This window comes from Mustela nigripes, chromosome 2 (assembly GCF_022355385.1).
Source record: "Mustela nigripes isolate SB6536 chromosome 2, MUSNIG.SB6536, whole genome shotgun sequence".
Taxonomy (NCBI): domain Eukaryota; kingdom Metazoa; phylum Chordata; class Mammalia; order Carnivora; family Mustelidae; genus Mustela; species Mustela nigripes.
In genome coordinates this window covers 4991120-5018648 of record NC_081558.1, presented here as the reverse complement: position 1 = coordinate 5018648, position 27529 = coordinate 4991120, and the positions used below count along the sequence as shown (strand labels likewise).

The window sequence follows — 27529 nt, the reverse complement described above, 5'->3', positions numbered from 1 at the left end:
ATTGGCTACTCAGGTGACTGCAGAACCCCACAAGGCCTTTTTCTCCAAGCCCAGCCAGGATTGCCAGACATAGCAATCCCTCAGAGCTGTAAACAGAATGGACCCACACATTAGATTGGGTTCAAATCCTTGTTCTGCCACTTAATTATTGTGTGACTTGGGCAGATAACAGACCCTCTCTGAGCCTGTATTTTCCATTATCATCTCACTCACATTTACCAAGAGACTATGGGCTTTGTGAAGTCAGGGGGTTGCTTGATTTTCCTCTATTGCTCTAGTAGCCATTGTAAGACCTGGCACTCTGTTGTACAAATGAGTGAATAAACATGCATCCCAAGGTATTATGTGAAATAAATATTTTGTGGGTAAAAAAATTTGAGAACCTTTAAATCAAACAAGGGTAAATACGTGGGTTGTTTTTTTTTTTTTGCAGGACTTCTCAGAGCCTTTAATTGTTCTTACAGAGGGAATGAAATATGCAGTATTTCTCACATGCATCGTATTTTTCTTTGTTCTTTTGGCAGAGAACCCTTGGCACTGGGGTTCCTCACAACATACTTTGGGAAATGTGGACTTAGAATCATGGTCAGAGTTCTGAGGAATTTTGGTTTTTTTTTTTTTTTTTATTGAAAGAGAGATCACAAGCAGGCAGAGAGAGAGAGGAGAGAGAGGAGGAAGCAGGCTCCCCGCCGAGCAGAGAACCCGATGTGGGGCTCGATCCCAGGACCCTGGGATCATGACCCGAGCTGAAGACAGAGGCTTAACCCACTGAGCCACCCAGGCGCCCCGGAATTTTGATTTTTGATGGTTTATGCCTCAGTTCTCTTTTATATGTGATCTGAATGACCTTATGCAGCCACAGACACTAAGCCCAGGCACTGATAGCACAGAGCAAAAGACTAAATTCAAATAATAACACTGGAGAAGACAAAGAAGGCTATTACAGTTTATCTTAAAACTGAGCGCTACGTTTCTCGGTGGCCAGAGCAAAAGGGGAAATGTGATAGGTTTCACAGTTTTCAACTGGCAATGAAACGGACAGCCGAATATTCATTCCCTTCCTTCCTCCCCCTCCCTCCCTCTTTTTTTTCCTTCTTCCTCCCTTTCTTCCTTCCTCCTTCCCCTTTTCTTCTTTCCTTCCTTCTTTCTTTCTCTCTCTCTCTCTCTCTCTCTTTCTTTCTTTCAGAGGTAGAGGTAAGCTTAGTGATTCATCAGTTCCATGTAACAGCCAGTGCACATTACCTCAAGTACCTTCCTTAATGCTCATCACCCAGTTACCCCATCCCCCACCCACCTCCCCTCCAGCAACCCTCAGCTTGTTTCCTATGATCAAGAATCTCTTATGGTTTGTCTCCTTCTCTGATTTTGTCTTATTTTAGGAGGGTCAAATATTTCCTATCTGTGAACGAAGTCCTGTTTTCTTTTTCTTTTTCTTTTTTTTAACATTTTATTTATTTATTTGACAGACAGAGATCACAAGTAGGCAGAGAGACAGGCAGAGAGAGAGGGGGAAGCAGGCTCCCTGCTGAGCAGAGAGCCCATGCAAGGCTCCATCTCAGGAGCCTGAGATCATGACCTGAGCCGAAGGCAGAGGCTTAACCCACTGAGACACCCAGTGGCCCCAAAGTCCTCTTTTTATTCATCTGTCCATCCATTCATTCATTCATTCATTCAACCGTGTTTATTTACTACTTATTGTCTATAAGTACAATGCTCGGCACCAGTGGTAGACTGTCTACAGTGGTAGACAAAGACATGTGTACATGCCCTCATGAAGGTTAGTCATAGGGTGCCATGTTCTCAATGTCTACTCTTTCTTGGAGCCTATCATGGCTCCTCAGGCAGAATCCCCTGATTGCTCTGGGGTTTCTTTTTTTCTCTCCACCTGTTTCGTATCAGGATCATGAAAGGTGAGGACATCCTAGGTTCAGGGAACTCAGGAGGTTGATAGAGCCTACACTGGGTTAGAATTTTCAAGAAAACCAGTATGAGAAACTGAGCTGAGAGGAGAAGGAGGTGCTCCCCCATTCTTGGGGTATCCCTGGGACCCAAGGCGTCTTTTCTAGCTCCCAATCCCAGGAGCTCGGAGTCTCGTGATTCTGACTCTTGTTTTCCACCACTGCTTTTCACGTTCTGGTTCTTCAGAACTAGGTACATGGCAAGTTCTCATGGACTGATCGTTGGTGTTTGGGTGGATGGATGGACCCATGGATGAATATAGAGATGAATGAATGGACCTGTGAAAGGCTGGCTGGCATATACAGTTCAGGGATTTTAAGTGCATTTCCATTGTTGTGCAACCCTCACTACTATCCATTCCCCATACACTTGTAAGCTGGAAACTCTGTACCCCTTGAATCATAGCTCCCCATTTTCCTTTCCCCTCAGCCCCCGGCATCCGCCGTTCTCCTTTCTGTCTCTATGATCTCGACTACTCCAAGTACCTCTTCTGAATGTCACCCTACAACATTTGTCTTTTTGTGTCTGGCTTATTTCACCGAGCCCATGTCCTCAAGGTCTATCCACCTTGTAGCAGGTGTCAGAATGGCCTTCCTTTTTAAGGCAGAATCATGGTCCATTGTATGGATGGACCCTATTTTGCTTATTTATTCATCAGTCAATGGACACTTGGGTTGCTTCCATCTCTTGGCTATCATGGATAATTCTGCTATGAACAGAGCTGGACAAATACTTCCTTGAGATCCTGCTTTCAATTCTCTTGGGTATTCCTGCAATACCCAAGTGTGGAATTCCTAGATTATAGGGTAATTCTATTTTTGTTTTTTTGGGGGGAACCACCGTACTGTTTTCCACAATGGCTGTGTTGTTTTACATTTCTACCAACAGTGCACGAGGGTTCTGATTTTATCACTTCCTGGCCAACATCTGCTATTTTCTGTCTTGTTTTGATGGTAATCATCCGAATGGATGTGAGGTGGTATCTCATTGTAGTTTTGATTTGCATTTCCATAATGATAAGTGATGTTGAGGATCCTGTCTGCTTATGGACCTATTCCAGCTCTGTGACAATTTTAGAATTGAGGTGGTTTTTTTTTTTTTTTTTGCTGAGTTGTAGGAGTTCTCTGTGTGTTCTGGGATATTAATCCCTTACCAGACATATGATTTGCAAATATCTTCTCCCATTCTGTGGGTTATCTTTTTACCTTATGGGCAGTATCTTTTGATCCACAAAATTTAAGATTTTTTTTTAATGGAGTCCAGTTTGTCTACTTTTTATTTGCTACCTGTAGGCAAAATATTATTTTTCAAAATGAACCTACAGTGACTGGACAGTTAGGTGGATGAGCATGTGGACGGTAGATGTGTAGATGATTCTGTAATTGGATGGGGGACAGGTGGATGTTTGACTGAGTGGATGGATGGACAAACAAGATGGCGGATGGGTCGTTGAGTGGATGGATGGCGAGTTGGTTAAATAGGTGGGTAGAGGGACGAACAAATGGACAGTTGAGTGTGTGGACAGGTGAACAGATCACCTTCTGGATGCATGGGTAGGTGGACGGATGAATGGGCGGGTGCAAAATTGTGGCCACATGTCAAGGAGATCTTGGGACATAACCTCAGCACAGTTCAGATGAATAGTGGCTTATTTTCTGACCCCAACTTGGCTCAGTTTAACTCCATGGACACACTTTCTTTCTTTCTAGGTTTAGCCTTCTTTCTATCTCCCTTTGAATCTTCAAGGATCTTACCGTGGAACTCAGACTGAATTGAACCCTTGTCTTGTCAGCTGACTTTCTCAGCGGTAAGAACCCTGGGGGAAGGAGCTTGCATATTCCTGAGAATGGGGTGTCCTACCAGCTCTGCATAGACTGTGGTCTGCTCCTAAACCTTTTCCAGCCACGTGGCATCTCTGGCAGCCTCCACTGCTGCTCCCTCGGGCACCAAATCATCCCACCAGCTTCCCTTTCCACTACCTCCCTCTCGGCCTCCATCCCCGCCTCCACCTGGGTTCCCACTCTACTGTGCCCTCCCCCAGCAGTGGCGTGGGGTCTCAGGATAAATTAGGGGGACAGTCATCCAGGTCAGCTTCCTGCCTCCTGTCCGAGACCGCTCTCCTGTTCCCTAGGACCCTCAGGCGGCCATGGACGTGGGTCTCTCAGGCCTTCCAGTTGTATCTCAGGGTCGCAGCAAGACCCTGCGGGGCAGGGGCCCGGTCGTGCGGCGGCAGCGTGAGTTCATGCCGGAAGAGAAGAAGGACACGGTTTACTGGGAGAAGCGGAGGAAGAACAACGAAGCGGCCAAGAGGTCCCGGGAGAAGAGGCGTCTCAATGACGCGGCCCTCGAGAGCAGGCTGGCCGCGCTGCTGGAGGAGAACGCTCTGCTCAGGGCTGAGCTGTGGGCGCTCAGGCATCGCTTTGGGCTTCTGCCCTCCATGGCGGGTTCCCGGACCCTGCCCCTGCAGGCGCTGCTGTGGGAGCCCCCCTGGACTGGAGAGCTGGGTTCGAGGGCTGAGCCACTCCCCGCCCTCCCTGGCTCCCATGGCTGCCTTTTGAGGCCATGCGCTTTGGACACTGGGGTTCCAGGATGCCGGGGCTGCCTGGTGGCTCACAAGTGGACTGGTCTGGCCTCTTCCCCCAGGTGCCCCCAGGACCCTGCTCCCCACACCCCCAAGAGAATGGACATGGCCTTGCAGGCTGCCCTCCCAGCTACCTTGTTCAGCTGTCATCTCCTGGATGAGCATGGGGGGACCAGACCGGAGCTCAGGCCCTTCTGGGGGCTGTGGTCACCCATGGCCTCTGGCTACCAAGCCCCTGGGCCCTCCGATGTGCTGCTCACCCCCACGGCCGATCCCATGCAGCTGCCTCCTGGGATGGCCTATCCTGTCCCAGGGAGCGATCCTGAGGGCCTTCCTCAGCCCTCCCTGCCCCACAAACTGCGCATCAAGTCCCAAGCCTTGGGCAGAGGACCTCCAGGGTGGGGGGGTGGCCGGGCCCCCCTCTGAGGGCTTCCCCTGGGCAGGGCCAGGCCTGCAAAGGGGTGTTGGGACCAACCATGGGTGTGTCTGGGGAAGATGGCTTGCCCCTGAATCAGCTCCCAGGCTGGGCCAGGGCCTTGGAGGGGGTCCACGGCTCAGTGTCCCTCTGGGAGGAGGGGAAGGGCTTTCAACTTGGATCATAGCTTGGTTGCCATCCTGCCTGAAATATGTGTTTGGGGTAGTCCCTTTTCCCTCCTGCCCTCTCTCTCTCTCTCTCTCCCTCCTTGACTTCCAGCCGTCTGTCCTTCCTGTCTTCATTCGTTCATTGACTCGCTCACTCCCGTGCTCACCTGTCCTTCCGTTCATTCATTCCCTCACCCACTTACTTTCACAATTTACCCGCCCCTCCCCCCACCCACTCGCGATCTTTGGACCCTCTCTCTGGGCTCAGCCTAAGACACACTCGTGGCTCGGCAGTTCCTGTGCTGGAGGCAGGAGTCGGGGTTTGGGGAGAGACGTGCTAAGGGTCCTGCCGAAGGAGGAGGCAATGTGTCCGGGTGTCTGGGGCTCTCCCGGCTAGTTTGGGAGTCGGTCTCCCCCAGGTCAGATGGTTTCCTCTGTGTCTTGGGTCGGGGTCTGGAACCACTGGAACAGGTCAGCCATGTCGGGAGTAGGGTGGGGGCGGGAGTCCATTTCTTCTCTCTCCCTGGCTGCCCCCAAGGGCCTCTCAGCCCCTTCTGAGGACAGAAGGGACCACTGTAGGGAAGCTCTCCCCGGGACCCTGGAGACCCCGAGCTCATCAAAGACCCCCCCCACTCCACAGTTTCTCACTCAGGCACCACTTTTTTAGAAAAAAAAGAAAATCACGGTTTTTATTAGATTCTGGATAAAAAGCCCCCAACTCTGTCGGGAGAGCTGGGTGAGGAGGAGCACTCCTCTGGGCTGACGTAGTCTCTCAGCTCTGGCTGCCCCTGGCCAGCTGGGTCACTGGGCCTCAGGCACCCCCCCCCCCCCCCCCCCCCCCCGGCAGCCTCAGGGGCTGGACCGTTCTTGGTGACCCTGGGTTTATCTCAGACACACACATGTACCAGCCAGGAGCACTGCTTCTACTGGGCAGCGCAGGGAACCCACACTTCACTGCTCAGCCCCTCTCTACCTGCTCACTCCTTGGTTCCAGTTCCAGACTGGGACTGGGCAAGGTCATCCCCTCCGCCCCCAACACCTTCTGAGCGCTGGGTCTTCCAGTGGGAGCCAAGCACAAGGGCCCGGCTGGGCCTCCCATCTTGCTGGTCACAGCTGTAACCAGGGGAGTCTTGGCCATCACTGCCCCTGGGCACAGGCCTTTGGCTTTGGCTCAGAGACTCTTGTCTCCCAAGAGTGTCCTGGGGAGGCGGAAGGAGGGCTTCCTGGAGGAAGAGGTTCTGGTCTGTTTCTCCCCAGCCGGTGCCCCTAGCTGGGAGGGTAGAGACTCGGTGTGCATAGGAGCTAACCTCCAACACAAACGTGCCATACAGCTGTGGCTAATTTGCACAAAGGCCTTTAAGGAAGCTCTGGCTCTGACCAGAGGGATATTAAAAATGCTTAAGGGAGAGGGCAGACGGAGGTTGGGTGGCCGTGTAGCAGCCCACTGCTGGGAGATGTGGGTGGCTTGGTGCTTGCTCTTGATAGTGCCACCTAGTTGGAGTCTGAGGTGTCTGGGACAACCTCACTTGTGTCCTATGGACACGGGGGCAGGGGCTGGCCATCTTTGGGTCACTCAGGCCCTCTTTAACCTTCCAGTCCCAGTTGGAAAAGCCCAGAGGTGAATCTGCTTCAAGCAAATCATCGACTTCCCACATCAGAAGGGAACCCCAGAGTCTCTTGGTGGGTCCTCATCCAGTCTTCTTGGATGCCTCTAGGGATGGAGACCTCTAGGGATAGAGTTCCTCTAACACGCATCACCACTCCTTTGTTAGAGTTGAAACCCCTGCTTCCCGCACATTTCCATCTGCTCTTATTCTTGCCACTGGGGGCCACTCAGAACCCCCTCCTGCTTCCCTCCTTCTGCTCGGAGGTAGCTGGCATCGTGATTTTCTCTGTTTCCTCCTCTCCAAAAGAGAGACCACCACACACCCCCAGAGAGTTTGAGAAGATTAAATCTCACGTATTGTGTGCATAGCGCTTTATACACAGCAAGTGTTCAACAAATGTTAACTCCCCTCCCTTTTTTTCCTCTTTAGAAAGCTCTTATGTTCCCAGCCTGAGTAGAGCTCTCTTCAGGGGAAATATCCTCTCCTTCTTTAGAATTATTTCCCTTCCCTTCCCTGGTCTGGCTCTTTTTTTTTTTTTTTTTTTTTTTTTTTTGGTCAATGCTATTTATATATGATAACTTTGGAACTGAATATGAAACATTTCTTCATTCGTCAAATACATATTTTTTTCAACAAATATATTTTTCAGTTCCTACCCTGTGTCACACAGAAACTGGATGACAGAAATGGTGCTCTAGACTGAAGAGTCTGTAAGGGGAAACGTGCATGAACATCCAGAGCATTCCCCCAAGTCATGTTGATGACTCTCCTGTGCTAAGCTCTGGGACCACAGATGTGGCCTCTGACCTCTGAGAGGCAGTAGGCAGCTGGCAACCTTCCACGTGTCTTCCAGGGAGTTGCTGCCATAAGAACTTTAGTGCCACATCGCACCCTGGGGTGCTCACGGGCCCCTCAGTTTATGTCTGTTGTACTCATGGTTGACTTGGGGGCCAAATTTTAGGACATTGTACGGCTGCATATGTTTCCTCTTTTACCCATCCTTGAAGGCTAGGGGGATCTTTTTGGCTGTGAATGCATGAAATTCCCTTCCTGCTCCAGGCGTGTCTGACCCACGTAGAGTGTGTGCAATACACATTGAGTGAAAGTTTCTGCTTGCTTTTTTGTTGATTGCTGGAGGCAGAGCTCAAAGGAGCTGAAGACGATGATAAGGACACGTTTCTCTGTCTTGTCTATCAAGGAGTCACAGACACATCATGGCTGACCTCTGTGTCACCTGGATCCTTTCTACTCAAATCATGGCCCACGGGCCAGCAGCCCAGCTTGAACTGAGAGCTTGCTGGAAATGCAGACTCTCAGCTTCCACCCAGAACAGCTGAATCAAAACCTGCCTTTTAATGCAATCCCCAGGAGACCCACATGCACATTAAAGTTTGAGAACCATCGATCCAGAACGGAGGTTGGTGAATTTTCCTGTATAAGACCAGAGAGTAAATACTTTTCGGTTTGTGGGTCAGACAGCCACTGTGGTGTCTACTCTGCTCTGTCTTTGTAGCGTGAAAACAGCCATAGACAATATGTAAATGAGTGGGTGTAGCTGCGTTCTAATAAAACTTTACTTCCCAAAACAGGTGTGCCCAGATGTGGCCCGTTGGCCATAGTTTGCTGATGGTATATCCCCAGGAGTAGAACAGTGGATCCTAGGGATGCTTGTCCTCAACCTCGGTATTGCCAAAATTCTCTGCAGAGTGACATTGCCAATTTACAATCCCTTGCCTGTAAAAGAAGTTTTCATTCTGCCAACACTTGTTTTTTTTTTTTTTTAAGATTTTATTTATGTATTTGACAGACAGAGATCACAAGCAGGCAGAGGCGGGCAGAGAGAGAGGAGGAAGCAGGCTCCCCACCGAGCAGAGAGCCCAATGTGGGGCTCGATCCCAGAACCCTGGGATCATGACCTGAGCTGAAGGCAGAGACTTTAACCCACTGAGCCTCCCAGGTGCCCCCAATACTTGGTTTTGATGGGCAGTTTGATTTTTGCCTATTTGGAGGGTGTACAAAGGTTTAACTTTCGTTCCTCTGTTGAATGTCTTTGCTAAAATCGGTTGGCCTCTTGGATTTCCTCTTCTGTGAATTGTCTGTTCTGTCAGGACATTTACCTTTTTCTTACTAATTCCTCAGAGCTCTTCACATATTCCAGATCACAGATCACCTATGAACATCACAGGCTTTTCACCTGACTTGTTTTTTTCATTTTATCAATGATGTGTTGTATTTCAACCAAAACTGGGAAATGGGATGTCTCCAAATTTATTGATGTTTTTGGATGGTTCGTACATTGCTTTGTCTTGTTGAAGAGTCCTTCCATGTCTCAAGGGCATAGACATAGTCTCTTAAATGTTCCTATACATGTTTTCAAGTTTTGTTTTTCGCATGGAAGTATTTAGACCAGCCCCTTTTTGTCTTTCTCTCATTCTTTGCACAAAGTGCACAAATTGCCATTATTCAAACTTGCCAATATTCAAACTTTGAGCAACTATTGCAAAGTTGCACAAAGTGCCATTATTCAAACTTGCTCGCTCAGCAGAATCACCTAGAGGTGCTTGTTTAGTTATAAACCCCCCCGCATCAGACTTTCCGGGAGAGAGGTTTTGGAAAATGTATTATATAATCAGCACCTGGGTGATTCTTAGACCAGTTTGGGAGAAGGTGGCACAGGGGTGAGTAGATGGGTTTGGGGGCTGGGCAGCATCCTGTCCCAGCTGGGTGGTCTCTTGCATATCATCAGGCTTCCCCTGCTTATCTGTCAGTGGGGATTCCAAATATGCTCACCCCACAGAGGCTTCTTATGGAGACTAAGTGAGAGGAAGTACCTCTGTGGCTTGGCACAGGGCCTTCCTCAGGAACCGGATTGTTTATCCACATAGAAACTGTAACTAATCCTGTTTCAGTTTTTGTTTTGGTCACCAGGGGTTTTGGGCCAAATTTCTGGCTCAACCATAACAATGGTTCATTCATTCATTCTAAAAATTAATTTACTCGGGGTGCCTGGGTAGCTCAGTCGGTTAAGTGCCCAACTGTTGATCTCAGCTCAGGTCTTGATCTTGGGGTTGTGAGTTCAAGCCTCATGTGGGTCTCCACGCTTGGTGTGGAATCTACTTAAAAAAAAATTGATTTTTGGGCGCCTGGGTGGCTCAGTGGTTTAAGCCGCTGCCTTCGGCTCAGGTCATGATCTCAGGGTCCTGGGATCGAGTCCCGCATCGGGCTCTCTGCTCAGCAGGGAGCCTGCTTCCCTCTCTCTCTCTCTCTGCCTGCCTCTCCGTCTACTTGTGGTTTCTCTCTGTCAAATAAATAAAATCTTTTAAAAAAATTGATTTACTCACTTAGCAAATGTTTATTGATCATATGTGATGCTCAAGGCACAGGAAAGAGCAGTGAACAAAGCAATGTGGTTCCTGCCTCCATGGTGCTAGCAGCCTCACTGGGGAGACAAATAAACAAGAAAAGTAGACTCCTTGGTGGTAAGTACCATGGAGAAAAAAGAGGCGGAGGGCTTAGGCGATGGGGCAGCGGATGGGTTATAATAATTGAAACAGGGCGGTGTCTCTTCTCTTGCCCAGAAGGTGACATTTGAGCAGAGGTTTAAAGGAGCCATGCATGTAATGGAGGAAGAGCTCTGCCTAAGTGAGCGAGAACAGTCCGTGCAAAGGCCCTGGGGCAGGACTGTGCCTTGTGAGTTCGAGAAACATAGAAGGAGCCTGTGCGGGTGAAGCAAGAGTGAGCAAGGGGGAGAGAGGGAGGAGGTAAGGATGGGAGGTGAGGGGGCAGCTCGTGCAGATACTGTGGGTCGCGGCTTTTTCTGATGAGATGGGGGTGCTGCAGAGTTTCTGAGTCTATTTCTGCTGTAACTGTTCCTCCTCCCACCCCACTCCATCCTGTGGCGTGTGAGGCTGAGAGAAAATAAATAAGCCCACCGCATAAGCACAGGGGAGCTGGCTCACTGTCTGAGAAAGGGGATGACCGGCCACAGTGTGGTTTATCACCCTACGGGCAGTCACGGGCCGCCTTCCCTTGGAACCAAGGTGTTCATCCCATCCCTGTTTCTGACCCTCTCTGAGACCTGAGGGGCAGGCAGGTAAAGCTGTTGCGTGAGGAGGAATCGTGCCGCCTTCCATTGTCACCATTTTGGATATACGTGAGAGGACAGGCAGTCGGGTGCATGCGGGGGCCACCGGAAAGGCGAAGGGCCGCTGAGATGGGGGAGGTCAGCGAGGAAGCGACCAAAAGTAGCTGAGGTGGAGGGGTGTGTTCGGGTAAACCAGAAGATCTGGGGATAATCAGAGATTAGGTGGCTCTGACTGGCGACAGTGGGGAGGAAGGCAGGGCAAGTCCAGGAGGTGAGAAGGAGGTAGAGGTTTGCACCTGCCCCACCATGACCATAATCCCAGGGGTCTGTCACCCAGAACAAGTGGGCTCATTTCCTGGCCACCTTGAATTTGTCTCTGCAAAAGCCTTCATTATTATTATCCTCATTAGCGTATGAGGAAACTGAGGCTTGGAGCAGTTACACACCTTGCCTAATGTCATGCATGTGGTGGAGAAAGGGCCATTTCACCCCTCATCACTGCTTATCACTGCGCCAGCATCCCAGCTAGCTTTCTCTTCCATGAGGTCCTTTCTGCCTCAGATCTTAGCACTCACTGTTCCCTCTGCTCTAATGCTTTTCCCTGTGTCTTTGAATAACTCTCCCCTCCCATCTTCAGGTCTTTGCTCAAATGTTCCTTTCTCAGGAAAAGCTTTCCCTGAACACTTGCTCTAATATTCTCTGGTTATTCACACTGACCCTACACAAGGCAGGTGCTCAAGGTGCATATTTGTTGAATGAATAAATAAATCAGTAAGGAACAGTTGAGTCTCCTAGTGGCAGTAAAATCCTGTGTCACCAGGTGTGATGGCCTGCCTGGAGGACAAAGGCAGCCTGGGGATCCTGGGGATGGGGAGTCTCTCTTATTGTGTTCACTGCAGGATCCCTGGTATTTGGGACGGGGTGGGTGATAAATCCTTTCTAACTGAATTGGGGTTGGATAAGGAAGCTGGGGTCATGCTGTGGAGCAGGGGGAGACAAGGAAGAAGAAGACTGTCATTTGGGTCATTCATCCATCCATTCATTCACTCAGGACTTTCCAGAGAATGAAACTAATTCCTGGCCCTTCGGCGCCTGCCCTTTTGAGAAGGTGTTGGACAAACTCTGAGTGAATGAGTATGAAGGAGACATACGGGTATGTCAGACGCTGCTGAGGGCTGTGAGCTGGGAGCAGGAGGCGGGGGCAGTCAGGGGCTTGAGGGGGTGGCCGGGAAAGCTCCCTGGGCGGATATCTGAACTGCCTTCTGGAAAACAGGAGTGAGAAGAGCCAGTCTCCAAAGGCCACACGTTGTGTGATTCCTTTTATACGAAATATCCGGAATAGGAAAATCTGCAGAGACAGAGGGCAGTTGGTGGCTGGGAGGGGCGGGGAGTGGAGAGCTGGTGGAGGCTAGGTGCTTGGTACGGCGTTTCCTTTGGGGCCATGACCATCTTAGGCGGTGTTCGCACAACCCTGTGAATGCACCAGATGCCACCGAGTTGGTCACTGTAAAATGGTGAATTTTATGTGGTGTGAGTTATCACCTCAATTTAAGATGGTACCAGCGAGCTTGCCATGCCTGGAGGGTGCAGGACGGAGGACACCCAGGCATCTGCGAGGGCAGAGAGAGAGAGAGAGAGAGAGAGATCAGGGACCTGTGCAGCATGCAGAGGGGTTCTAGGAGGAGGGGCCCCCAACGGACCCCAGCCTGGACACGTGGCCCTCGGGGAGCTGGGGGGAGGCAAGCGGGCCGCTCCAGCCTTGTGGGGTGCCCCGGTGACCAGAGTGAAATGCCTGGGCCTGCCCGGCTGGGATGACTCACGTTCACACGCTCCAGCCCGACGGTGCACGTGTGCGCTCGGGACCTGAGGGTAGCACACGTGTGCACACTTGGGCTAGAGGCTGGGTGTGCAGGAGTCCCTTCAAGTCTCCCCATATGTGGCAGAGGGTGGGGTGGGCTGAGAGCTCAGGGATGTGGGAGGAGGGGCGACAGGGAGGCCCCCTCCCCTAACGCCGCAGGTGTGAGCCCCCGTAGCCCCCTCTCTCCCCGCTGCTGTGGGTCCTGGGGGGCTCCCCCAGCCTCCCCTCCCTTCCCTCTACTGTAAATTCTGAGAAATCCTGTCCGTGGTTTGGCCTGGCTCCTCCCCCGCCCTCTAGCAGGGCTGTCCTGGCCACTGTCTTCCTGTCTTGGGCCTGGGTGGGGGTTGTGATGGGAGCAAAGGCTAGGAACAGCCCCCCTCCCAGCCTGCATCCCCAGACAGAGGGGAGAGGGCTCTGCACTGCTTCCTTGCCTCTCTGGGCTCATTTTCCCCTTCCGTAGAATGGAGATGAGAGTTCTCACCTCAGGGGCAGGAGTGAAGGAGGTAAAACCTGACAGTGGTTAGAGCAGCGTCTGGCAGGTACGCAGGGCCTGCTCTGTGCTAGCTGCTTTTGTTATCCACTTCCTGCACCTTACTTTCCCTGCTCCAGCCTCTGCACGTTTACCTTCTCTGTCCCCCCACGGAGAATGCCCTCACTTTTGTCCCCCTGTTCAAACCCAGGGGTCATTCGAATCCCAGTTCCACAGCAAACAGGGAGAGCCGTGGGACCATTTGGGGCTGGGAGGCAGGGAACCTGGGTTTGAATCCCGGCTCTACTATGGGTGGGTGCTGGTTGGCCTCTGATGGGTCGCTGCATGGCCCTGTGCCTCAGTTTCCCCAGTTTGATGCTCTGTGTTTCTAAGCCTTCCTGATGAACAACCTTCCTGGGAACCCTCACTCTGCACCTTCCGTCCCCGGCTTACTCTACTCCTCTGCACGCTGAGCCACCTTCCTTGGCTGTTACAGCCACAAACTCTTCAAATTTACGGTGCTGGAGGTTTTGGGACCTCCACAGACCTGCGTCTAACTCATGCTCTGCCCACTCATCCCCTAAAATGCAGCTTGAATCTGCTGACGTCCCAACTTGGCCACTAGCTCACACCTCCTCAGGTGGCCCTGATGGGTCCTGCCCCAGCTCTCAGTCCTCCCATGGCTCCCTATGGCTCCTAGACAGAAAACCCAAGGCCTTTCCTGCAGCTGTCAATGAAACACAAATCTGGGTTTGGGCAGGAGAGCCTTTACTCAAAGGACAAGGGAGAGGAAAAGGAGTGAGTGCTCAGACCACGAGGTCTGCAAGCCTCTCAAGACATAGGCGCAAAGCAGTTTTCTTTTATAGAGAGGCGTGAGCAAGACCAGCAAGAGCCAGGTGTGGGGAGGTGGGATGGAAAGCCAGCCTGATGGGAGAGCGGACCAGAGGGTGTCCCCAGGGGGTTGGGGCTTTGAAGGGGCTGTCTGCTGGCTTGGGCAGAGACCACCTAAGTTCAGGGCTCTGGGGAGAAGGAAAGGGGCTGAACGGAAGTTTGGTTAACGAGCATTAACCCTGTGATGGATCAGAGGGGACAAGCACTTTGGCTGATCACTTCTGAGGCAAAGCAGGAATTTGGAGGGTCTCGGTCTGTCCTTGTCCTAGGCAAACGAGGAAATGTGCACTGGGGTTCTCCAGAGAGACAGGGATAATAGGATGTAACATGATGATGTATGTATGTATGTGTCTGTCTGTGGTTCCATTCTTCTATCTCTCCTTGTGTCTATCTCTCTATATATCTGTAATCTATTTAATATTTATATAATATGCCTATCTATAGATCTATAGAGATAGATCTAGATCTATAGAAATTTACATGTATCTTTATACATTATATGTCTTTAATGTCTCTGTGTGTATGTGTGTATACACACACATATATATTTTACCTATTAGAGATCTCTAAGTAGATATAGGTAAATATCTGTATGCCAGGCTACAGATAACTATCTAGATAGATCTATAGACAAACAGTTATATCTGTCTGCCTATCTAGAGATATATCTATAACATGGTATATATCTTTATTATAAGGAATTAGTTCATGTGATTACACTGGCTGTCAAGACTTGAGATCTGCTGGGTGAATCAGCAGGCTTGAGATCCAGGAGGCGCTGGGTCTTAGTTCAAGTCCAAAGGCTAAAACAAAGCCATTAAGCCAGTCTGAGGCTATCAGGAAGGTAGAACTCTCTCTTATTCTGAGGAGTGTCATGGTTTTGTTCTATTCAGACCCTCAACTGATTGGATGAGGCCCACCCACTTTCAGGAGGGCAATCTGCTTTACTCAGTCTACTGATTTAAATGTTGATCTCGTCCCCAAACACCCTCACCCTCACAGACACAACCAGAATAATATTTGGCCATATCTGGATAGCCTGTGGCCCAGCCAAGTTGAGATATTAAAAAAAAAAAAAACCCATCACAGGGAGCCTCTGGGAATCTGATAATCAAAGTCATACGGGAGGGTGTTCCTTGCAGTAATCAGTTTCCTGGAACACAAAGGGTGGGGGGATTCCCTAACCTTCTCTGTTTTCTTTTCTTTCTTTCTTTCTTTCTTTCTTTTTTTTTTTTCTGGAGAATTACCTTCTCTTTTTTCTAAGATCATAAAACTTGGGTAAAGTTCAATATTGTCAGAGCCTATAAGGCCCTCACCATGTGCCCCGTCCTCTCCCCGCTCGCCCCTCTTCCCCTCTCCTCTTCACTTTCTCACTGTGTTCTTCAAACATACCAAGCTTGTCCTGCCTCCCACCCTTTGCCCTTGCGGTTCCCGCTGCCTGGAATGCTCTTCCCTCATCTTCTCAGATCCTCTGTGATCACCAGTCCCATTGCCCTGTTGCATTTTCTTCAGAGTGTTTTTCACAATCTGAAATTCTTGTTTCTGTTTGCGTTTATTGTCTGTCTCTTCTGCTGGGCAGAAAGTTCTGAAACCACCAAAAGGTAAGTGTTGGTTGAGAACCTACTGCATGCCAGTTCCAGTTATTCCCTGGAATCATAGTCTTCTGGAGGAGGCCAAGATGGGTTGGGTCACACATGCAGATAGAACGTATAAGCCTGATAAATGTTAGGTTGGACTGAAGCCTGGTACTGGTGGGCCTGACCCAGTGGGTGGTCACACAGGGTTTCCCAGAGCTGAGATATGAAGCAGGTATAGGCATCAACTAAGGAAAGAGGAGGAAAGAAAATGTTCTGGGTGGAGGGGGCAGTTCATGCAAAGGCCCTGAGGTGGGCGGGGAAGGGCCGAGGCACGCAAGAATGAAATGCACTGGGGAGTGTAGTGAGGAGCCCCGAGGGTTTAATAGGGCTTTGGTCCAGTTGTCAGTGGGGCTCTAGGAAAATTCTTTAGCTCCAGGGCTATGGGGAACCAGCAAAGGATATTGAGCATGAGAGGGTCATGGCTAGATTTGTTTCTGGTAGAAGAGATTCCTGAGGATCGAGGTAGGGGACCAGATTTGAAGGGGAAAGTAGAGGAAGGAGGGGAGGAGGAAGTAGCAACCTGGCCTACGTGGGAGGCATGGGCTGGGGACAAGGAGGTGCGGAGCAAGGCCCAGGAGGTGAGATGAGCTCCCTTTGGGGTGGCTGTCAACCAACCGGGCCAGCTCCATCTTTTCCACTCACTGCCCAGGGGCTTACTTAGCCAGGCATCAGTTGCATTTTGGGGGAATCAATAAGCACCTTATCTTTTTTTTTTTTTTTAAAGATTTTATTTATTTGACAGAGAGAGATCACAAGTAGGCAGAGAGGCAGGCAGAGAGAGAGGAAGGAGGAAGCAGGCCCCCCCGCCGAGCAGAGAGCCCGATGCGGGGCTCGATCCCAGAACCCTGAGATCATGACCTGAGCTGAAGGCAGAGGCTTAACCCACTGAGCCACCCAGGCGCCCCAAACACCTTATCTTGAACCCTGCCGCCCAGCCCAGCCTTCCTTCCCCTTTCTTCCCCACATCTGGCAGCCCCGTCTATACGTGCCAAGTTTCAGGATGCCCCAGGTGACAGCTGAGGGTGAGGATATAGGGGTAAGTGTGTTTGAAAATGTTCTGCTCAAGCCAGACGTCCCCGTCTATTGGAGAATTACACTATCCCTCCCCCAGGACTGGCTGTAATTCTTCTGTGCCAGGGTGACGGTGGGCCCAGCAGCTGCAGGTGCCCCACGGTGGGTGGGGGCAGCGGTGTGGGTGATTTCCTGGTTTCCGTGGGAAGCAGGCTCTGTGGCCGTGGTCTTGAGGAGACCAACCTTCCGGTCTCTCCTTCCTGGGCCAGCCTCACACAAGAAAACAGGCAGTCTCAACCCCTCACCATCTCTGTGGTGTCTCCAAGGCTAAGATTAGGGCATGGCAAGGGAGGCATTCCTCTGAGCAAAATGTAAGGGGGCACCTGAATTCTCAGTAATCAAAGTACATAATGCTTCTTATTTTATATTTTATTTTATTTTATGCTTCTTATTTTAACCGACATGTAACATTGTGTAAACTTAAGGCATACCACATATGATACATTTATATATTGTAATATGATTGCCTTTGTAGCTCTAATCAACATCTCCCTTTGGTTCCATAATTATCATTTCTTTTTGGTGGTTTTCTAGTCTCTCAGTAAGCATGATGATTATGATGCAGTATTGCTCTCTGCATTCACGGTGCTGTGTGCTAGATCCCTAGGACTTATAATGTAAATCATCGTTCAAAGCAGTGTTTTCCATCGAGATCATCTCCATTACCCTAAGGTTCATCTTTTGGAAATGTAGAGATCAGTGGTAGTTAGTACATTCTCAAGGCTGTGCAACCATTGCCACTATCTTGTTCCAGAACATTCCATCACCCCAAAATGAACGATACCCCTAAGACACTCCCCATTCTTCCCTCCACCAGTCCCTGGAATCAGTGCAATTTTTAACAGATATTTTATTTATTTTATTTCAGAGAGAGAGAGAGAGAGAGAGAGAGAGCGCACAAGCAGGGGGAGGGGCAGAGGGAGATGGGGGAATCTCAACCAGACTCCATGCTGAGCTTGGTGCCTGCCATGGGGCTCGATCCCTTGACCTTGAGATCATGACCTGAGTCGAATCCAAGAGTCAGATGCTTAACCGACTGAGCCACCCAGGCACCCCTCGATGCAATATTAAATAAGAATAGAAATTCATGCAAAACAATCCCCTGATGAACCAAGCTGTCACATTTTAAAACACCAACAAGCACTGATGTTGTCCTTTGGCACTGTGTCCCTTGCCTGTCTCCCCCTAATCCCACCCCGTCTGTGCCTTGCCCGGTGGGCTGACCCCACCTCCTCCAAATATGTTCTCCTCTGGGTCCCCCAAAAAACAGAGGGTCTGGATCTGGAGTGAGGCCCTGGCAGTGACTGGGTGGATCCTGCTTTTGCTCAGACCCTTGGAAGAGGGTCTCCGGGCCCTCAGTGGCCAGCTGGCTGGCTGGCTGGCAGACTTGGGGTCTATCTTTGGCACGCTCTAGTTGAAATAGCAGACATCTATTTGGCCCCTACTGTGTCCTGAGCATGTTAAGTTCATTCGAAGCATTACTCGAAATGGTTTTAAGGAATTGTTTTTATGGGGGTGTTCTCACTGTAGAACATTCTAATGATACATTAATGCCTACAGTAAATGTGAAACAGCCCTAAGACAACGGCAGTTTTAGAGGTGACCTTCCACACTCCCTAGAGCACTGAATCCTGCTTAATCCTTATAAAGCTCCCCCCTGAAGTGAGCACAGCTCTCACCCTCACTTTATAGGTGTGTTGAGTGAGGCTCAGAAATGTCTGGTTACTTGTCTGTGGTCACATAGCATGGGGGGAAGCATGAGTGGAATTGACGTCGGTCTGACTCTGATGCCAGAGAATAAGAGGGAGGGGTCCCTACGTAAGATTCCCGTAAGTTCCGCTGAAATCCTGGCTCATTCATTGAGTCATTCAACAGACATCTCCGGGACTCGATTGAATGCTGGGTGCACGACACACGTGGGGCCTGGAGCTCACGGTCCCAGCACGTGATGCCATCAATGAACAAGGAGCAAACAAAGCAGATGATCATTGCTGGTGTTGCCTGAGTGGATGTCAGAGGAACTTAAAGGAAAAAATTCATATTTAAAAGAACATAATCGCATGATTCAAAATTCTTACTTCTAAAAGGTGGGCAGTGGGAAGTCCCCCTCTGGTCTTGATGTCCAGGTTCCCCTCCCACGAGCATTAACCCTCAGTGGAGGTGACATTGTCCCCAAGGGGGTGAAAATTAGTTGCAGGTGTGTGGGGGAAAATGTGTTTTCATGTGTAAGACACAGATACACATAGAAATACAGATACACATAGAAATACAGATACACAGTTGACCTTTCATGGGGGACAGTTAGGTAAAAACCTCTGAAAGTGATTGCCCCTTAGAATGGGACGTTGAGAAAGTCTTTTCTAGAAGCAACCACTGCTCCTTTTTCTCGTGAAATCTTCATAGATGTTCTGCGTACTTTCAAGCAAATCTCCACATACTCACTTATTTCTGTTTTCTTCTTTTCCACAAATGGTCGTAACATAGCCTCGTGGGCCCTCTTTTCTCTCAAAATACGTATTAGTAATCCCCTCATGTCGGTGACCACAGCTTGCCGGGCTTCCTTTTTGGCAGTTGTGCAGTATTCCTCTATGTTCAAGGGTGATTTATTTGACCTGTTCTGGATGGTCGCACAACATCAGAAACACAGAATGCTGTTTCCTACATGTTGCCACCTTTAAGTGCTGCAGTGCACGAGGGATAAAGGCATTTACGTCATTTTGCACACAAGTGATTGTATCTGAAGGAGAAATTCTTGGTAGTGCTATAGCTGGGTCAGAAGGTGTGGGCACTTGTCATTTAAGTAGTTACTGAGACTTGTCCTACGCTGGGGTTGTGCTAGCTTCCTTCCTCATCATCAAGGTAAGAGAAGGCCAGTTTCCCCACAGCCTTGCCAGTATGGGTGTTATGAAGCTTTTTGATCTTTGCCAATCTGATGGGTTAAAAATGATATCACAGTATAATTATCATATTCATTTCCCTTATGAGACTGCGTATATTCTCTTGGGTCAAAGAACCCCTTGTCTTTCTTTCTCTGTGAACTTAAGGTTCATATCCTTTGCTAACTGTTGTAGTAATTTTCGTATTGATTCTTTCCAAGAGCTCTTTACATATTGTGGACATGCTCCCTAATGTTATGAGTTGTAGTTTTCTCCATTTGTCATTTAAAAATTATGTATTATTTGCTTTTCTAAAAAATTATTGTTTGTCTTGACTTTGTTTAGGGTGATTTTTACTTTGCAGATTTTTCTTTTTTTGATGTTTACATGAAGTCAACTGCCTTAATCATTCCCTTTATGGATCCTGGGCTCTGTGTCATGCTGAGAAAGGGGCTACCTTTGATAAGCTGAGAAGTGAGAAGGAGCACTCTGAGTTCAGGGAATAGCAAGTACAAAAGTCCTGAGGAAGGAAGGGGGCTTGGCATATCTCTTAGGATTCTCCAGAGAAACACAACCAAGAAGATGCATATATAGTGAAAGGTTTATTTTAAGGGGTGAGCCATGGGATTGTGGAGGCTGACACAAAATCTGTAGAGTCGGCTGGAAGGTTGGGGACCCAGGAAGAGTTGTAGTTTGAACCCGAAGGTAGTCTGCTGGCAAAATTCCTTCTTTCTTGAGGGGAACTTAGTTTTTGTTCTCTTAAGGCCTTCAACTGATTAGATGAAGCCCACCCACACTATGAGGGGGTAATGTTTTACTCAAAGTCCATTGATTTAAATCTTAATCTCATCTAAAAAAATACCTCTACTGGGGTGCCTGAGTGGTTCAGTCAGCTAAGAAACCTACTCTTGATCTGGTTCAGGTCATGATGTCAGGGTTGTGGAACAGAACCCTGCATCAGGCTTCAAGTTCAGTGTGGAATCTACTTGAGATTCTCTCTCTCAAATAAATAAATCTTTTAAAAATACCTTTCACAGCAACATTTAGAACGGTGTTTAGTCAAACATCTGGGTACCATTGCCTAGCCAAGCTGACACACAAAATTAACCATCACAGGCTCACCTCATGTCACCTGGGTACACACATATCTCCTTAAACCCTACTTTTGCGGTACATGATACAGAGCCCCAGCTGCCTGTATGGCTGTCATGGGACCCAGGACAGGAATGCACACAGTCTGTGCCAGGATGGGGCCCCCGATCCATATGGAAGAGCAGACTCCAGGGATGTGTGTGGACACAGGGAGGATGAGGGTCTCTGGTGCTCTCAGCCCTCCACTGGGGGGTGGTGGCAGGCAGAGAATGCAGAGGTTTACCTCCCACTCCAGGGAGGAGGTGAGATTTCGAACAGCAGGCTTGAGGTAATGTGCTTCCTATCCCTGGGAGTGTGCAAAAGGGAGGGGCACGTGTCACAAGGGCTCTAGAGAACATTTCTGCAACAGGGAAGGTTGGGAGTTGGGGGAGCTCCGTCTGATCTCAATGAGAGTCCACCCAGCTGCCCAGAAGTGGTGGGGGTTCTGCATCCTCCTCACTTCCTGTAGCATCAGAGACCCAGCCTGTCCCACATCCCTTCTATGAGTGTGGCTGGCAATGCCCTGCACCGCTGTGTGGGGTGGGTCCCTCCTGAGGTGTGGGGAGGAGCGGTTTGCTGCTATCTTTGTGGTTCCAAAGGTGACGCCATTTGCAGTGCCGGGAGCTTGGAGGTGGTGCCCCCTTGTGGGACGAACGAGGAGTTCCTCCTCATGACCTGTAACCTCCTGGGGGCTCTTGCGTAGGAGGTGAGGCAAGAGGCCCAACATCCAGTGTTTGTGATCTGGAGATCCTGGCGCGACTAGGGGGCTGTCCCCCCAGCTGAGGACCACCCATGGGCCAGGAATGGGACCGGAGCCCCTGCCTAGTCCCCAGTCCCTTGTGGGACATGGTGGGTGGGGCTAACCAGGGCCCTCATTCATGGAGGCCCTCCTCATTGTCTGATGGCAGATGCGGGGGTGGAGAGGGGGGGGGTGGTCTCAGTGCTCCACAAAGAAATGAGCGTCCACTCCTGAAAATTCCTGCACAAGAAGAGTGCTGGCCGGTGAGTCAGACTGAGGGGGGAGGGAATGAGAGAGGGGAAAGAGACAGGGAGAGAAAGAGGTATCCAAGGGAGCAAATGAAAACCAAAACTAGAGTCAGAGAGATTCAGGGAGAAAGAGACAGAGAAGCTCAGTAAATACGGAGTGATTGGATGTACGAATGAATGCGTCCTTGGACTGAGGGAGATGAGGACCCAGTGTGGACGTGGATGAGCTCTGGCAGCTTGTGCTTATTTTAGAGGTAAACTGGGAAGATGGGTCCAGGCTGCAGGCTGGGATTCCTGACATTCTTTTTTTTTTTTTTTTTAAATATTTTGTTTATTTATTTGACAGAGAGAGAGAAGGGGGAGCAGGCTCCCCGCTGAGCAGGGGGCCTGATGCGAGGCTCGATCCCAGGACCCTGAGATCATGACCCGAGCTGAAGGAAGAGGCTTAACCCACTGCGCCACCCAGGCGCCCCGATTCCTGACATTCTTTAGGCTGTGCTGGGCGGTATGAAGGCAAAGCGTCCTGCCTCCTGCAGGGGCTCGGGGTAGCCAAGGACAAGGTTGCAGGAAGGACAGAGGACCCGGGATGACTTGTGGGGAGAATGTCCACCCTCCGTGGGAGGACAGTCTGGGACAGTTGGTCCCTGGGGACCTGTGTGGGGGGCAAGAGGGAACCAATGTCCAGGAGGAGCTCCCCTGGGGTATCTGCCCCAGGGTCACTGGAGGCTGGGCATTCCTCAAGAATGTTGCTGGCTGTTGGTGTCTCAACTAATGGGATGGCGCCCTGGGGGGCTGGTTTCTGGAGAGTCTGAAAAACCTGGAGTAGAATGTCCTGGGTGTCCATCATGGGGCCATACTAGGAGAGTGGCTTTGGGGGGGGAGGTGGGGGGGGGGTCAGGACACAGGAGAGGGCCGGGGGCATTAGTGGGGTGATCATGGGATGATGCTGGGGACTGGAACCTTCCTAGGAGGTCTTGAAGGGATGAGGAAAGGGAATAGGAGGTACATTGCCAGGCAGGCCATGTGGGAGACAGAGAGCAAGGAGGTGAGCCGAGAGCAGTGGTGCTGTCCTGAGGGTCTGGGGATTCAGAACATGCTGTTCTTTGGGGGGTGGGGTATGGATAGGGCCGTGGATGTGGGATGGAAGGAATGAATCTGGGAGAACAAATCATGCAGGGAGGGCAGAGTTATGGAGGTGGGTGGAATTTGGAGAATAGGCTTTGGACACTGGAGAATCCTTTAGGGAGTCATTGTAGGAGACACCCTTGAGGGTCAGAACATGGTCTTTGTGGTGGGTATGGAGTTTTGACACTTGTTGGGGGGATGCTCAGAATATCAGGGTATAGAAGAACTTTGGATAACCAGGCAGGGAAAACCACTGAAGGGTGGATTTGAGGTGCTTGAACTAGGGGTATCTTGGCAAGTGGCTCTTGGGGGTATGTTTGGGGGATTAGAAATGGGGGAAGTCTTAGGGGTTGGGACATTTATGGAGGTTGGAACACTTTGTACAGGTTCCTTGGGGGAGGAACAGGTCATGGAGATGGGTTGGGAGTCCTTGCATGACATAGGGACTGAATTCTGGGCTTAGAGCCCAGGGGAAACTTGAGGGGAGATTTGTATAAAAGGAATAGATCATTGGGGTGAGATTAGGGCATGAGAAACTAGGGAGGTCCTGGGGATAGCCTTGGCAAGTGGTCCCAGCCTAAGAGTGCTTTTGGGGAGGGATCAGGGGAGGTGGGTTTGATAGGGTTAGTACAAGGTGGTGTGTTGTGAGTTGATCACAAGGAAGGTGGGTTTTGGGAGTCAGAGCTGGGTGTGTCTGGGGTTGGATCATGGCAGATGAGTTAGGGCAGGACAGAACCAGGATGTCTGGGAGGTGGATCTCAGTGAGGTCAGAACCCAAGGAGAGTCTGGGTGGGTCAGGAGTGGACCAGGCTGGGGCCGTGCAGTAAGGCAGAAGGGAGTTGGCCGGGTATGGGAAGCTTTACTGCCCCCCCCCCCCACCTCCCCACCCGCAACTCCGCCGCCTGGAGTCAGTAGCATTTGCGGTACACGATGTGGGGCCCTTGCTCCTCGTACTGCTCCCGCAGGACCCAGCAGGACTGGAAGGCGCGCAGCGAAGCCAGGATGGAGCCCCCGATCCACACCGAGAAGTTTCTGGTGGGCTGCGCCGCCACCACCACGTGGGCCTCCGGGGGCTGACTGCGCAGCAGCTCGGCCCGGAAGCGGCCCTCGAACCCCTGGAAGAGTGAGGAGCTCCCGCAGAGCAGCACGTTCTGGGCCACGTCGGCCCGCACCTCCAGGGGCACCTTGTGAAGGCTCTGTTTGGCCATGGCGGGGATACCCACGGGCACCAGCCCCGGCATCTCGGGGGGGCTGAATAGCAGCTCGGGGCACTGGAACAGCTCCTTGCCCAGCGTGACGGTTCGCCCGTCGGGCAGCTGCAGGGTCTGCTGGTACTCCTGCTCCGGCCGGGCCTGCTCCTTGAGGAAGTCGGGGGCCACGTAGCAGTAGCGGTGTTTGATGTTCTCCACCGTGTCCAGGTCCTGCTGGCCCAGCGTCAAGCCCGAGCTGAGCAGCATCTCTGCCAGAAAGGCGGTCAGGTGCGTGCCTGCCAGGTCCAGGCGCTCGGTGGCATGGGGCAGGTTGTAGCCCTGAAAGACGGGCACCGTGCAGGTGACCCCATGGCCGGTGTCCACCACCAGCGCGCTGATCCTCCCGTGCGCATAGGCGGACAGCACCGACTGGGAAGCCACGTACATGGCAGGGGAGCAGAGCGACTCGAAGGCCACCTCCACCAGCTTCTCGCGGTTGGTGGTGGGGCTGAAGGGCGGGTCGGAGAACAGCAGCGGGTGGTCCTGGGGTGCCACGCGGAGGTCGTGCTCCAGCAGGTGGCGCCAGATGAGCTCGGCCGCGTCCCAGTCCACCACGATGCCGTTCCGCACGGGCTGCACCAGGGTCAGCTCTGGGCGCCTGCGGGCGGCCTCGCCGATGAAAGTCTCCAGCACCTGCTGCTCATTGGTGGCCGGCTTTTTGGGCTGGTAGCCCACGACGGTGGTCACAGTGTAGGTGGGCCGGGCCTGCCCTGCGAAGCCCATCTTACAGGTACCCGTGCCCATGTCAATGACCACCGCGCCGGTCCTTGGGGGCAACCTGTCACCCACCATGCTGGGGGGCTCCTGCTGCGGGGTCTTCTTCGCCAGGATTGAGTTGGGGTTCACGCCAGGCCTGGAGGCCTCTGGGGAGGGCTGGGGCTTCCTGCAGCTGGACTGATTGGCTTCCATGGCTGCAGGGAAGCTGATCAGCTGCTTGGAGAGGCTGATCCTACCTTCTGGAGTGCAGGGGTGTGAGGAGAAAAGGCTCAGGCTGACCAGGGGCAGGCAGAGGCAGTGAGAGGGGCCTGGTCAGTGGTCTATGACATCACCTTGCCTGCTGCTGCCTTCAGAAGATTTCACAATGCAAGGGAGGAGATGAGGATGAGCTCCTCCCTGCCCCAGAAAGCTCCCAGAATACTCACCTGTTCTGGATTCCCCCAAAGAGGAGGCTAGAGGGTGCCCGAGGAGAGATCTCTGATCCAGCTCCCTGACCCAGAGCCCAGTAAGACCCAAGAATCCTTCTCTTGCTGCTTCCCTTGGAAGCTCTTTATAGCACGGTAAGGGAGAGCTAGTCACAGCCCTCCTTAGAATTTAGTCTTAAAATCAATTTAAAATACTAACCCTTAGAATATTAATCAGAAGCTGGTCACGTAGCTGGTGTGGCTTTTCTGGTTTCCTAAAGGAAACAGAAGCCTGTCTGGGGTGGGCGGTGAGGTAAGGAGAGACACAGACATCCCTCTACTGTTCTTTGACCCTGCTCTGCCTGATACCAGGAACCGGTCTCCCGGCCCCATTTGTCTCTTCTGATCTCGGCAAGACATCACCTCCTCTTGAAAGCCTTCCCTGATTTCTCTTCCTTCTCTCTACCACATGGTGATGGCCATGAAGGGGGATGTCTGCCTTCCTGGTAGGGATTTCTTCTGCTTCCTTTTGGTTGGGCAGGGGTCTCTGCGGGATCCAAAAAGGAGCTTTCAGTAAGATAAAAGGGACAAGGCAGAACCTTTTTAAGGCTAAATAATATTCCATTGCATGCATACACAACATTTTGCTTACCCATTCATCTGTTGAGGGACACTCGGATTGCTTCCATATTTCAGCTATTGTGAATAATGCTGCTGTGAACTTGGTTGTGCAAATACCTCTCCAAGTCCCTGCTTTCAATTCTCTTGGGTTTATATCCAGAATTGGCATTGCCAGATTATATGATAACTCTATTTTTAAAAAATATTTTATTTATTTGAGAGAAAGAGCACGGGCCGGGAGAAGGGCAGAGGGAGAAGCATGCTCCCTGCTGAGCCCAACTCAGGGCTCGATTCCAGGACCCGGGGATCATAACTTGAGCCAAAGGCAGACGTTTAACAGACTGAGCCACCCAGGTGCCCCTGGTAATTCTATTTTCTTTTTGGTAATTCTATTTTCAATGCTAATCTGTTTACAATATACAGGTCCATCAAATCAACACACTGCACACCTTAAACTCACACAGTGTTAAATGTCAATTATGTCTCAATAAAGAGGGGTGTGGGGAAGTTCACGGCCTGTCATTAATAGCTGAGTAAGTGAACATTTCAAAAAACGTGTATGAGATTGCACACAAAATTGGTTAAAAACTCTGGCCGGGATTAAATCTGGACACAACTGGGAAATGAAGCCTTCTTACTTCCATATCCCTGTGACCTATTCCGCACTAATCATGGCAATTTCTATCGACACACACACACACACACACACACACACACACGGGCACGCACACATTTAATTTATTTGTTTTAACTAACAGGTGATACTTAACACCACTAGAAGTGGATTTTTAAAATTAATTTATTTTTTTCAATGTAACAGTATTCATTGTTTTTGCACCACACCCAGTGCTCCATGCAACCCATGCCCTCTCTAATGCCCACCACCTGGTTCCCCAACCTCCCACCACCCACCCCTTCAAAAACCTCAGGTTGTTTTTCAGAGTCCATAGTCTCCCATGGTTCACCTCCCCTTCCAATTTCCCCCAACTCCCTTCTCCTCTCTAACTCCCCATGTCCTCCATGCTATTTGCTATGCTCCACAAATAAGTGAATCCATATGATAATTGACTCTCCCTGCTTGACTGATTTCACTCAGCATAATCTCTTCCAGTCCCGTCCATGTTGCTACAAAAGTTGGGTATTCGTCCTTTCTGATGGAGGCATCATACTCCGTAGTGTATATGGACCACATCTTCCTTGTCCATTCGTCCGTTGAAGGGCATCTTGGTTCTTTCCACAGTTTGGCGACCGTGGCCATTGCTGCTATAAACATTGGGGTACAGATGGCCCTTCTTTTCACGACATCTGTATCCTTGGGGTAAATACCCAGGAGTGCAATGGCAGGGTCATAGGGAAGCTCTATTTTTAATTTCTTGAGGAATCTCCACACTGTTCTCCAAAGTGGCTGCACCAACTTGCATTCCCACCAACAGTGGAAGAGGGTTCCCCTTTCTCCACATCCCCTCCAACACATGTTGTTTCCTGTCTTGCTAATTTTGGCCATTCTAACTGGTGTAAGGTGGTATCTCAATGTGGTTTTAATTTGAATCTCCCTGAGGGCTAGTGATGATGAACATTTTTTCATGTGTCTGATACCATTTGTATGTCTTCATTGGAGAAGTGTCTGTTCATATCTTCTGCCCATTTTTTATATGATTGTCTGTTTTGTGTGTGTTGAG

At 50.6% G+C, this 27529-nt stretch overlaps 2 protein-coding genes across 2 annotated transcripts; one reads left to right on the top strand and one right to left on the bottom strand.

Annotated features, from left to right (window-relative positions):
• The first annotated feature begins 4105 nt into the window (after positions 1-4105).
• On the top strand, positions 4106-4966 carry NFILZ (NFIL3 like basic leucine zipper). The gene has a single exon (XM_059387695.1). It carries the CDS (start codon positions 4106-4108, stop codon positions 4964-4966), a length of 861 nt encoding a protein of 286 aa, XP_059243678.1.
• Positions 4967-23766: 18800 nt separating this feature from the next.
• Positions 23767-25017, bottom strand: ACTL9 (actin like 9). Its single transcript, XM_059387694.1, has one exon. The coding sequence runs from the start codon at positions 25015-25017 to the stop codon at positions 23767-23769; it is 1251 nt and encodes a 416-aa protein (XP_059243677.1).
• Positions 25018-27529: the final 2512 nt, after the last annotated feature.

Coding starts and splice junctions, on each gene's coding strand:
- NFILZ (XM_059387695.1), top strand. CDS start 4,106: ATGGACGTGGGTCTCTCAGGCCTTCCAGTTGTATCTCAGGGTCGCAGC.
- ACTL9 (XM_059387694.1), bottom strand. CDS start 25,017: ATGGAAGCCAATCAGTCCAGCTGCAGGAAGCCCCAGCCCTCCCCAGAG.